This window comes from Coffea arabica, chromosome 6e, assembly GCF_036785885.1.
Source record: "Coffea arabica cultivar ET-39 chromosome 6e, Coffea Arabica ET-39 HiFi, whole genome shotgun sequence".
Classification (NCBI taxonomy): domain Eukaryota; kingdom Viridiplantae; phylum Streptophyta; class Magnoliopsida; order Gentianales; family Rubiaceae; genus Coffea; species Coffea arabica.
In genome coordinates, this window is record NC_092321.1 from 17,163,749 (window position 1) to 17,177,318 (window position 13,570).

The window sequence follows — 13,570 nt, forward strand, 5'->3', positions numbered from 1 at the left end:
AGAATGTGACCCAATTAGATGTTTACAATTTCTGCATCATGGTATGATTGGTTTTAGAGCATACATCTATTCTTCAAGTTGGATGATTATCATAAGAGATTCCCAACATATCATAAGATTCTTGTTCCTGAAAATCCACACTTTTTCATACCCTTTCAGACGGAATTTTAGGATTCCTCTTTTAAATAAATACTATTATCCATACCTCTTCTCATTGATTCATACCATACTCTATTCTCGTAAAGTGATATACACCATCTAATAGCCAGCCGGGGGCTACATCATATAGGCGCATTGGGAATGGAGATAATTGTAACCATATACATATAAATAACAATAATAGTGTGTCAATTCTCGGACTTTATTTGTAAAATCTCTTCTATTCCTTGATAGTCAAATCCCAAAAGTCTATGAGTTAGCTCATGCTTGACTAGCCAAGCAGACAGACAACCCTGCATTTTTTTAGTTCTCCCATATTTTTATTTGTATTAACTATGTCACTTTTATGATGAAATTTATGAAGATTAATTTTACTTTATACAAAGAAACACTGTCTAATATAATTCACCAATTCATGGAAAGAGACTGAACTTTTGTATTTGAAAAATGTTTCAATAGGTATTCCCAAAGTAAAAGTAGATGCTGGTTGATAAAGCTGTTGTTGCTTTTGTCATTGTACTAAAATTCATTTGTGATTACTTTACTTTATTTGAAGGGCGGGCATTCAATGGAGTTGTACCTTTGACTTTGAGAGTAGAAGAGACAGAAGTTAGCCTCTGTTAGCTTGGAAACGTCCGATGTTATCCAAGTTTTGACTGTTTCTCTGGTCTCACAACATTCCATGTCCAAGATATGGACTAAATCCTGGAATCATTTTAGTCAATTTGCACTGCTCAGCACAGAATTCCTTTTAATTTTTCTCTGGTCTTTTCCCACTTTTTTACACTACGAGCGTCACCATGCAACAACATTTCGACGTCTATAACAATCTTGACACATTGTTCTTCGATGTCATTAAGGGAACCAACATTAGAATATTTCTTCTAGTTTTCTTGAATTTAAAGATAATGCCTCTTAGTCCTTATTGCGTTTCAGATTTTGGGCCAGAAAATTTATTTGTCTAACAATTTTCCACACGAAAACTAGACGTGGCCTTGCAGTTTGTGCCATGAAATTTCAAGTAGGAGTTTATAAGCATCATATGCATGGTGTCATTATCCAACTGAGTTGCTGGAAACTGTTTGAAGTGAACCATACTGTTTTATTGTATCATAGAAAAGTTTTTCTGCAAACGTAGCACTTTGAAATAAGACACTGTACCCAGTGAAAACATGCTGCTGTCCAAGTTCATAAGCAAATCAAGGCGGCTTATAAGAGACTATTATCTTGTCGATTGCGAAAAGCAATCTCATCTAGGACATGGCAAGATTTTCTATTTTTGACTGAATATTAAAACCTGAGAATGAGTCCAGAAGTTGGCAAACTTAGGAGAGTTTTTTTGGTATAGATTTATCATTACTGATGAATTGACCGGCATTGGAGTTTATTAAATTTAACTATCTTATTTTAATCTTCTTTTTGATTCCTCCCACACTATAAATGGGAGCTTTTGCAGTGCTGCTATTAAGCATTAAGTAGCACAAGAAAAGTGTTACAGCACCATCTCCTTTTATCTCCATGGTTAGTGCAAAACCACAATCCAGGGCCATTATGATTTTGCTTGGCCTGCTGATAATAGCTACCCTTGATTTCACAGGTCTTGCTCTCTCCTCGCCCTCCCCCCTTCTCCCTATCAGTCTTTTTTATTAGATTTTAGGCAGATGTAGCATTGTGGTTTCTTTTTCAAGACATCATCTAGACTGTTGGTCTGATAAATTAGAATTTTTGCAAAATAATCTACCTCTAATTTTTCTTTAGTTAAGAATATAAAGTCTGTTTGCATATTAAGCACACTAATCATATCTACAAGCATAGGCGTATTATTCCAAAACTCACTTTGAAGGCTTGCTAAGCCATGCTGCACACGCACAAGCAAAATCAGCCAATTTTTAGAACATAATTTCTCATGAACTGCCCCTACTAAGTACTAAGATTTAACTTTATTTCATCTACTAGATTAGTAAGGTGCAAAAACTTTTACATGGTTTTTTTTTTTCAGAAGAATTATTTCACTGATCAGTGAATATCGCATGTAATCTAATGCAGGAGCTCAGACTGGGGTTTGCTATGGAAGGCTGGGTAGCAGATTGCCATCTCCAGCAGATGTTGTGGCCCTATGCAAACAGAACAACATCGGAAGGATGCGAATCTACGATCCACATCGGCCAACCCTTCAAGCCCTTGGAGGATCAAACGTTGAGCTCATACTGGGGGTCCCTAATACTGATCTTCAGAACATTGCTGCTAGCCAAGCTAGTGCCAATAATTGGGTCCACAACAATGTCAGAAACTATCCTAATGTCAGGTTCAGGTACATTGCAGTTGGAAATGAAGTCAGTCCGCTGAGAGACACAGCTCAGTACACAAGATTTCTTCTCCCTGCCATGCAAAACATCTATAATGCAATTTCTGCAGCAGGGCTAGGAAACCAGGTTAAAGTTTCCACTGCTGTTGAAACTGGACTAGTTGGACAGAGCTATCCTCCATCAGCTGGAATATTCAGACAAGAAGTTCGATCATTTATCAATCCCATCGTTCAGTTCTTAGCAAGAAACCGTGCCCCTTTACTTGTTAACGTGTATCCATACTTTGCATACACAGGCAATCCCAGAGACATTAGTCTTCAGTATGCCCTTTTTACATCTTCTGGCATTGTTACACCAGATGGTGTAAGGTACCAAAATCTTTTCGATGCTCTTGTGGATGCTACATACTCGGCACTTGAAAAGGCAGGAGGATCATCTATTGAAATTGTTGTATCAGAGAGTGGTTGGCCATCAGCAGGAGGACAAGCAACATCAATAGATAATGCCAGAACTTACAACAGTAACTTGATTGAGCATGTGACAGGGGGATCAGGAACTCCAAAAAGGCCCCGAAGAAATATTGAAACATACATTTTTGCTTTGTTTGATGAAGATCAAAAGAGTCCAGAATATGAGAAGCATTTTGGACTCTTTCTGCCAAATAGGCAACCAAAGTACCAGATCACTTTCTGATAGACTGAGGAACCAAAGGTCTGTAGGAATGGGAGTAGACTCCTTAATCTTATCAATGCATCTTATACCAATTTCTTGTTGAATAAGGGTTGCTCAAATTCCAAGTTCCAACCCGTATGTTACTGAAAACCGTTATTCTAATAAAGAGGTGTCTTACTATTATTGAAATCGGGTAATTGCTATCCTATACCGCTGTTCTGGAAACAACCCAGATGTTTTTTCTACTTCAAACTATCTTGTACTTTTTGGTGATCTACATTGCTATCCTAGAAAACAGTGCTCAGTTTCTTTTCTTCTTGAAGATGGAGGGGGAAAAAAAGGCCTGATAACGACTGAAAATTGACAGCATATCACAGCAGAAGCAAATAAAATGAGGGGAAAAAAGGAAAAAGAAAATTAATCCATCAAAAGCAAAATCTCCATCAAAACTTTTCAATAAAAATGCTCGCGGCACAAATAACAGTCGAGTGTCGATTCTTCAAAATTTGATCAAAACTAAGAAATTATTGAAAGGAACAATAACACCCTCTTGAGGTCAACCAAAATTAAAAAAAAAAAAAAAAGAAGACAAAAGCGGGGACTAAGGCTTGTAAATATGTACACATGTAAATGCCCTATACATCCAGTTCATGAAGAAAACCATAATGCAGTCGTTCTTGTGGCCATTCAACATTAACTGCTCAAGCTGGGAAACTCAGTTATATCATTTAGAAAGTGAAGGATTTGACTACAGTCTGTCATAAACTGCTGAGTAACCAGAATAAAGTTGCTTGAAGCTCTTCAGCATTCTCCTGTGCCTTCACCATAAGACAAGGGACATAGACCTGGAATTCTTAATCCCAACGAAATGCTCTCGAATTTGTTTGCGGCGGCTGAAAAATGCCACTCTTTCTATTACAGTTGTTTATTTCTCCATTGAGTGAACGCCATGAAGAAAGCCTGACCTTGTATGGAGAATGCTGACCTGAGAATGATTCAGATAACAAAAGCCTTTGTTTTGGTGTGCTCACAGATCTGGTCTTTGCTTTTGCAGATTCTGTCGTAGCCATGTAAGTTGGGAACATAGGAGAATTTGGTAAAGAGCTGTCATCTCCAATTGATTTTTGTTTTACATGACAAAATGACCTCCTTGGTAGTGAAAAGGGGGAATTGATAACTGGTTCTGTTGAATCCTGCTTGCTTGCACTACTGTTCAGTTTGAGTTGTCTCATTTTATCTGTGTCACCCGCAAAAACATTTGGATGTGCAAATGATCGTGATCTTTCTTTTTCTCCTCTTTCCAAAAGATTGACTTCATTCCATTGATTAAATCGGCTGCTATGCCTTCCATTTTCTTTCTTCATTGATTCTTGTAGGATTTGATCATTTCTAATCTCCTGAAACAAACAATAGTTTTTGAAAAGAACTAATGTAAAGATTCATTTATTTTTTTGGATGGATGGACAAAGAGCTAATGGCTCTTATAAAAGCCCCAGCAGATTATGAATCGGTAAGTTTCTAAATACGAATGAAGTTACCCGATGTGAATATGAGTATTTCTTCATGCGCTCCCTTTTCATAGTAGCTTCTTGCTTCTTGAACCACAAGGCGTCCATTTCTTCCTTTGTTACCAAGCTCAAATCCCAGCTCATGTTTCTGTTGCCATGAATCTGTTGATGATGAAAGTGGAAAGTTATGAAATTTGCTTTGCTTCTAGCTTGTTCAGAAGTCAGAAATGGTACTTCATATGAGGTATGAAGGTTAAGATTCACAATTCAATTACATGATCTTCTTAATCACTTCATCTAGTGATGTTTCCAAACTTGTGGAAAGCTATTCCTGAACTCCAAAATTAACAGTGAAAAACTATATGTTACCTACAAAAACGAGCTGCTGCAAGAAAGCACAGAAAACTTTCTTCTGCATTATTAGTCTATTTATTTAAGATGTACTTTGATAATAGTTTTGTTCTCTGTGACATAGCCGATTCATCATTCACAAACTGTCATCTCAAACTTCATGAAAATTTGCAATCAAATTCATAACTTACTTTTAGTTCTTCAAATTTCACACTTCTTTTGGGGCTAAGAGTTTGCATCCATTCCCCATCAGTAAGATCTTTATCGAAAAGTGGAACTCGAATTCGACACATTTGTAGCTCTGTCTTTGCAAGTGATGGCAAACATTTCAATCTGGGGACAACTTTTCTTCTCACAATTTCTCCACGTACCACTGCTTGAAGCTTCACAAGTCCCTTCATTGCACTTAACGCTTTCCTTGCCTAAACAAAACCACAGCAAGAAAAGGAAAAAAAAAAATCAGTCATTGTAGTTGTGGCTCCCAATAACTTGAAACTTTTTCTAACTATATATTGAAAGCACAGTACTTGGATTGAACAGATATCCCATGCTTGTAAGTAAACCAAACTAATTTGAAGTTAACACCTCTCCAATAGCAGCAGAAAATATCATCAACTTCATAAGATGCAGCATCTTAATTTTCATGGAAAAAACAGCTACAATATGCCATATAATAAGGAAGAAATTATATGAAGATTTTTAAGTAGTTGTATCATCAGCTGCTACAGAATTAAGTTTAGGAGAGAAAAATTCTTTAAGATGCTCACCAAATGTCTACGATATGAACTTTGAATTTTGATGGCAGCCAAGTTTCTTCTCCTCCTTTCAACTTCACGAGGGAGATTCGTGAGCTTGACAACCTCAGCTGCAGCATTGGCAGCAGCAACTGCCGCCTCTGCTGCAGCTGCGGTTGCATTAGCAACAGCAAGGACACGCTTTCTCTGTTCTTCTGTTGCCTCACTCAGTGTCTTCTGGGGTGCCGCAATTTCAGGGTACTGTTTGAACTTGAGCCTTCCAAATATCCATCCCAATCTATTTGATTTCTGAAAATTCATTCATACAGACATTAGTTAAAACTCAATCACAAAACTCAAAAAGAAAATCAAACTAACCTTCTCATTCTTTGGTTTCGTCTCTGGAATAAAAAGTCTTTTCACAAAAGAAAACCAGCCTCTTTTCTTTGCCATCGCTGCTTCCCAAGTCTTCAGCAACCAAATTTAGCGGTCTCCTACTCCTGTATCAACTTATCTGAAGAGATTGCATGATAACAATCATAACAAGTTCAAATTCATTGTTCAAACAGATAAGGAAACAAATAAAAATTACCCGTTTTCTGATTGATACAGGCAGCACGAGATGAGAACACAACACAAGAAGACTATTTTCAATTGAACCAGTACAGGAGAAAATACTAATATAAAGAAAGGCATGTGTCCTGTATCAACTTATCTGAAGAGATGCCATGATAACAATCATAACAAGTTCAAATTCATTGTTCAAACAGATAAAGAAACAAACTGATACAGGCAGCACGAGATGAGAACACAACACAAGAAGACTATTTTCAACAGAACCAGTACAGGAGAAAATACTAATATAAGGTAAGGTATGTGTCCTACTTGCTCTGCCTTCTGTAAGATCTTAGTTATCATCAAGATTTGTTGTCTGTCTCTTCAGTTACAGTTTTAGCTATACAATATACATGCAAGAGTTTTCAAAGGAACTCAACATCTTGAAAAAATTAATCCTTCAATGGACTACTCAAGAACTGCGGAATTTGGAAGGCCTTTTCAGTTATTTTCTCAGATGAAACGAGTAAAAATCTAGAAGCATTGCAAGACATACCTGGAGAATTTACAGGCGAAAATGAGGGGAGATAGACAGAGATTCTCTGCCATATCAATTCAGAGACAGCATTCATGGTCGAAAAATATCTGCCATATCTTCTGAAGTCAAGTCAATGTTGTTGGATGATGACGGTCCAAACTATACTTAATTCCTCCTCTTTCTGCTTGCTGAGATGAGTTCTTAAATCAAAAGGGCGCTCCTTAACTGTGATCCTGAAAGCATATCAGAGAAAACAACTAAGATTACTGAAAGCTACTTTAGACAGAATATAATAGTAAATGAATAAAGTTTGGAACCCCATTGAATATTGATCTCTCAATAATGGAAGCCTTTGCAGGTACTTTTGGTAGTGACCTGTGAGGACTGAGGACTGAAGGAAGTGTGTTTCTAATAGCAACGGGGGCCTCCCTCTTTCTCTGCCTCTTCCGTCTCCCATCTAACAGTCATTTTCACAACTTCCACTGACCATTTCAAAGGTCTATTTCTTCGCAATTTACTGGTTTATCCTTTGGGCTTTGCACTTGTCCCCTTCAAAATGTCTGCATGCAAAGCCAACCTAACATAACAGTGTCAAAATGTCAATAAGAGGCAGTGATGAAGCTGGAGCAACCAGGGCCAAGGGCGTGCTCTTTGTTTTTATTCTTCTGCCATTTTGTTACATTTTGGATAAATCTCAATTGGTTTTAGGATTTCATTCTACAATTCTAAATATGTCAAATTTGTTCCTCATGTTTTTCACATCTTATCAACGGTCTTTTAATGTTTCAATCTCAATTTTTGGCATGTCTATGTGCAACTTGCTAGATATTGCATTGTAATTGACCAAATGTGTCAGACTAACACAAGTCGGTTAAATTGACAATGAGGAACTATTTTCTCACAAAAGATCGTATTGGTTTAACTGGTAAGATGGGATTATTTTCTCATAAAAGGTTGTATGTTCGAATCCTATTAGCATGCCTTTGACCACCCCCATGGTGGTGATCGGAGCTTAATATATTCAAACTTTTATTCAAATTCTGCTAGTATGCCTTAACACATAGTGCTTATCGAAGTATAATCTGTCCAAACTTTTATTTATTAAAAAAAAATCAAATGCATTGAACTTTTTGAAATAAAATCAATTTAGGATTTAGAATAATCCTATTGGCATGCCTTTGACCACCATGGGTGGTGGTGATCGGAGTCCAACTTATCCAAACTTTTATTCAAATTCTGCTGGTATGTCTTGACCCATGGTGCTGATCGGAGTCTTACACATCCAAACCTTTATTTATTAGAAAAAGACCAAATGCATTGAACTTTTTGAAATACAATTAATTTAGAGTTTAGAAAAAATTAACTAACGTAAGAGTGGTCATAATTAGGATATTCAACAAAATAGGAACTTTTCCTATAAAAGGGTTAATCTTTCCTTGGGGAGGAGGTTTGGTGGGGATTTGCTTCCGAGCTTACAGCACATTCGATAGATATTGAGGATTAGTAATAAGTTAATGATTACCAAGTTAATTATTAACATTTTCCTTCTTATTGGTACTTGTTACAATTGTGCTGAAGTCATCATTACATTTTACATGCCAGTGTTACTATGCTTTATTAGTACATACTAAGAAATTCCGTAGGCAAAGTCTGTGGAAATTTATAAATAAATAAATATATATATATATATATATGTATATATGAAATTGATGCCAAATGATATTGTCACAGTCTACTCTGCAATTATAAGTAGATCTGGAAAATAAGGCACATTTTATTTACACTATAATTTTTTTTGTTATAATGACAAAATTATCTCTTTTTAGTCTAGATTGCATTTGTTATTTTGGCATTTTGTGTAAAATTTACTGTGACATTAACGGCAACCTATATTGAAGCATTGGCAGATTCAAGTTAGTAATACATATGCTTAATAAAAACATAGCACGGGTTAAGTAATTGATCAATTTATACGTGGTGTATATGAATAAAACAGTTATAAAGATTGAGAAAAAATATGTTCAAATCTCCTTTCTTTTAGGTTAAATTATCGTTTATCCCCATGTAGTTTGATGCTTTATCATATAATCTGTCCTATAGTTTAAAAATTTTGTATAACCCCCTTATAGTTTGGATTAATGTGTCACCGTTAGTTTTTTCATTAAAACTAATGGTCAATAGTAAAAAAATCAAAATCAAACTAATAAATTAACAAATTTATCCTTTCATTACTTCTTTTTTTCCCCTCCAAACATAAAAAAGAAGAAATTGAAATAAAAATAGACAAATAAGAACTAGAAAATACCATTAAAGATTTGGTTTACAAACCTATAATGATATTTGTAGGTTTTCATAATTTTTGGTACTTTTTTTTGTTTTATATTTCCCTTCCATCTTTTTTGTTTCTTTTTTATTTATTTTATATTTCCCATCCACCTCTTCTATATTTGAAGAAAATTAAGATTTTGCAGGCCAAACTATAGGTTTCCAAATTTATCTCTTCTCTTCCGAGAGAGAGAGAGAGAGAGAGAGAGAGAGAGAGGAACAAAGAAAAAGAAAAAGAAAATAGTAAAAGAGTGAATTTATCAATTCATCAGTTTGACTTTGATTTTTTATTGTTAACTGTTAGTTTTAACGGAAAAATTATTGGCAACACTTTAGCTCAAACTATGAGGAAGTTATATATTGATTTTAAATCATAAGGGGATTATGTGGTAAGCACCAAATTACAGAGGGGTAAAAGATAATTTACTCTTTTTTTTTTTTTTTGAAGGAGAATGTTTCATTGAATAGCCCAAAAACCCGGACTAATGGAGTATGGCTTCCTTGCAGAGAATGTGGTAAATGTCTTGGAAAGTTAATTCGTCTAATTCTTGAACGGATTCTTACCGGTTGCCATGCAACCGAGCCAAATCTTTTGGTGCAATTGGGAAGGAATTTTCTGATTTTCAAAAAGAAAAGAGATAATTTCAAAATCCTCCCTTGAGGTTTTTGACAATTTCATTAAGCTTTTCCCACCTTTAGAAAATTACACTAACGTCTCTTGATGTAATAAAATCATTATAATGTCCTCTACTTAATCTAAATCCTATGGCAGCGATGTATAAAGCTAAAAAAGAAATAAAAAACTGCCACCACACCCCGTCTTCCCCTCCGCCACCCTTTTTTTTTAATCTTTCTATTTCCTTTCCTTGTTTGTTCCTACTAAATTTTTTCTTATACCACCATCAACTAGATCACTACCCGAACTCACCGCCTATCTATTTCCAAAATTTTTCTCCTTTTTTCTTTTCTGATTCTTGCTATAGTTTGCACATATTGGAGAATCAAAATTACAAGTTGATGGAAAGGATACCAAAGTCAAATTAGATTGACATGAAGGACATGGTAGTGATAGGCGTGAAAAATTTGAAATTGATGGTTGCAAGAGAATGAAGTAGGGTATGCTATGAATATGCATCAGGATACTAATATCTTCACTTGGGATTTTCTTTTTTTAATTTGCAACAGTTGGAGGTGTTTTAGTTTGCCTGTAGAGATTAATTTGCTCTCTGCCCCAGGCCCTGATGGAGTTTGGGGTTGTTCTTGGTATTGGCATCAATGATGGTAGGCTAGGCTATTGTCTTGTGAAGGTGATAGGCATTGTGCTCAGAGTTTGGGATATAAGACTAGTCGTGTTAAATTTAAAGGTATCAATTGACGCTTTTAGGTTGTACAAAAGCTCTGGATGGTGTTTTAGGAGGTGGTTATAGTAGATTGGGTGGAAGTATTCGGGCAGAGGCTGCCGTTCAAATGTGTTTGAATTGTTCATTATTTCACTTTATTTACACCTTATTTATACCCATTGATTTGCTTGCATCGTCAACACATTTTTCAATTATCTTTTTATCTTACATACATCATATCAAAAAAATGTTACAGTACTTTTTGACAAAATTATCTCAAATAATTTACGATCCAAACACTAGGGATTAAGTTGAGTGTTTACTTCATTGAATAAGCTTTTGGGATTGCAATCAAATATGGCTAAACCATTTTTTCCTTTTTTAGTTAATATATAATTCTAACAAAGGGGTATTTTAGGATATTTGATGATAGATCTAGTCTACTGGGTCTATATTGTTACTTAAAATCTAAAAATAAGGGAGGTCGGTATAAATTTCAGAAATCTCGAGTTAGGTTTCTGAAATTTGGAATTTGAAATCTGAATCTATTAAATTATTGAATTATTAAGTATTAAGTATTAAATCTAATACATTTGAATGGATATTACATTATATTTAGTGATAAGTGAATAGTTTATTATTTAATTTTGGGAGAAAGTTTTGTCTAAGAAATTCAGTGCCACTTAATTAATTCAGATATTCAATTTTTAGTTATCAAATGGTTTGAATATGTTAAAATCTGAATCTATTAAATTTAAATATTGAATTAGATTATCAAACAGAGCCTTAGGCCTTGCTTGGATTGCTGTTTTCCGTAGAAAAATTTCGTCATTTTTCGTGAACACATTTCCCTATTACCTTTTTTCCTCACATACATCAAATCGCTACAGTAATTTTTCCATGAAAAATGACGGAAAATGCAATCCAAACGGGACCTTAAACTCTAAAAATAAAAGGAGATCGTGATTTTCTAAATCTGAGAAGAGGCGAGTGAAATCGTCAAAAACCTCGAGGTAGGTTTCCGAAATTATCCCTCTTCCAAAGATCTCTAAAGTCCAACTGATGTGTCAAAGACCAAACTAACAACATTTATTATTATTCATCGTCATGTGCTATACGACTTTGCTGATCTTTTGGGAAACTTTTAATGGATTGGACAGTCCCAAGTCTTTTCTGAAGTGCAACTTTGGAATCTTACTTGATTTAGGTGAAACATATCTAATCACTCTGGCAAATGCCTTCTGGCGCTCTTACGAGCTGCTTTGTGAAAATGACAGTAATGAATATATGGTCAAATAATGATTTACTACTAATATAAATAAAGTGAAGAGTGAATCAAGCATTTCTTCATTTTTTTGCTTATGAAAAAAGAGTGTACTTTCTCTAGGGGGTGGTGCAGGTGTAAGTGTGTAACTACAAGAATATCTAATGATTTTCTTTTCCTTCATTTTGCTGCACTCTTTCATTGGGTTCTTTAAATAATACTATTTGAATAGAATATTATTTGAAATAATTACTATAGCATTTTTTATGATTTGATGTATGTGAGATAAAAAGTAATTGGAAATATAAAAATGTGGATTGAAAAATGTGCTTATAATGCAAGCGAAATATTATTTGAGATAAATTTGCAATCCAAACGCACTCTTTTTGCAAAGGGTTTGTTTTTCCCAGACAAACATGCATAAGAATCAAGAGTATATGTTTGAATTGCAATTTTTCAAAGAAAAATTATTACGTTTTTCATAAACACATTTTTCAATCATTTTTTTATCTCACATATATTAAATCGCTATAGTAATTGTTTTACAGAAGATCCAGGAAAATTCATTTTTCTTGCCTTACATTCTTGTGCCTAAACTTTTGCAGAAGAATCTTTCTAGCCATTCAAACAGGGAATTTATGATTATCACTGGTAGTTTATTGAAATACTGTGGACAATTAACTAGAAACTGTAGAAAATTGCACGAACTTGTTGAAATCCCAAAGCTGATAAAAGATTACTTAGTTCACTTTTTTCACACTTTTTCCCTGTATTCAACCATGCATCCCTGGTTAAGGAAACAAATAAACATCAAATCGTTTTCTCCAAAGTGGAAAATGAAAGATACATCATTTTTGGGTGCTGTGGCAATTGGATTGCACAATGTAGGTCCAACTGCCCTTTAATCAAACCATGTGAAAAACCCTTTTGAAAATTGACTTTGGACTTGTCAAATTTACTCAAAACAACCACCAATTGCTTCCTAAATTAGGTCCCATCAGAAAGAGGCCTTGACCACCAAAGCAATTCATATCATACTTTTTTTTTTTTATGTACATCTTTCCCCTCGTGGATCATGGAACTCCTTTACTCTTTTGAGCTGTTAAATGGCCCCATAGATTTAGAACGATGGAAAACATATTATTGTCTGCTTATCCATTTTTTGACATCAAAATTACTTGCATTTTTTTGGTGTTTGAAAAGCCAATGGTTAACAATTACTGCCTCCTGTCCTTTCTTTCCGGCAGTGCATATAAAACTTGTTTGGCCGAAGTCCAAACACTGCTACTTTTAGTTTCTTTTATCTTTGTAGGCAAAGGCAGAACACATAAAACTAGTGAGATAAACTGAAATTAGCCACTACATGTCATAATTCTCTGCTATCATTATTGACTAATTGCTGGGCTCCCTTTTATCTCTTTATTCTTGATGCATGCCCCCCGAACATAGAGATTAATCATATCAGAAAATGTAGTGTGATGTGATCATATTCTCAGTTCTCAATTTCTGGAACATGCTTCTGCGACCCTATAAAATTGGCAACTGCTACAAGCTTTTAAAGCTCAGTTAAAGACCCAAGTAGGACCAAAAATGCCCTGTAAACAAACACACAAAAGTCTCAGCACCATCAAAACATATCCAAGCATGAGTCTGAAGCGCAGAAAGCATCAAGTCATGATTGCTTACTGGTGTATGCAGTCATCATATTTGCCGCTCTGTGAGGACCATTTCAATCTTGTCAGCAACAGGCAATAGTCAGATCTGACAACATTTGAGTCTGATCAAACCCATTCTAGTGAATTTTCTAAAACTGATGAG

General features: G+C 35.0%; 2 protein-coding genes across 3 annotated transcripts; one reads left to right on the forward strand and one right to left on the reverse strand.

The window, feature by feature from the left end:
* The first annotated feature begins 1,643 nt into the window (after positions 1-1,643).
* Positions 1,644-3,326, forward strand: LOC140010011 (glucan endo-1,3-beta-glucosidase, acidic-like). The gene is made up of 2 exons (XM_072056386.1): positions 1,644-1,756; positions 2,206-3,326. Exons 1-2 carry the CDS (start codon positions 1,678-1,680, stop codon positions 3,156-3,158), a joined length of 1,032 nt encoding a protein of 343 aa, XP_071912487.1. The 5' UTR covers positions 1,644-1,677; the 3' UTR covers positions 3,159-3,326.
* A 236-nt stretch (positions 3,327-3,562) lies between these two features.
* Positions 3,563-7,314, reverse strand: LOC140004509 (protein IQ-DOMAIN 12-like). Of its 2 annotated transcripts, none has more exons than XM_072055494.1 (7): positions 7,199-7,314; positions 6,842-7,056; positions 6,109-6,244; positions 5,764-6,039; positions 5,188-5,418; positions 4,676-4,807; positions 3,563-4,534 (listed from the first exon to the last, which is right to left on the reverse strand). In XM_072055494.1, exons 3-7 carry the CDS (start codon positions 6,181-6,183, stop codon positions 3,992-3,994), a joined length of 1,257 nt encoding a protein of 418 aa, XP_071911595.1. In that variant the 5' UTR covers positions 6,184-6,244; positions 6,842-7,056; positions 7,199-7,314; the 3' UTR covers positions 3,563-3,991. The 2 variants fall into 2 exon arrangements, with proteins under 2 accessions (XP_071911595.1, XP_071911594.1); XM_072055493.1 differs by having other exon boundaries at positions 7,141-7,288.
* Between the last annotated feature and the right edge of the window lie 6,256 nt (positions 7,315-13,570).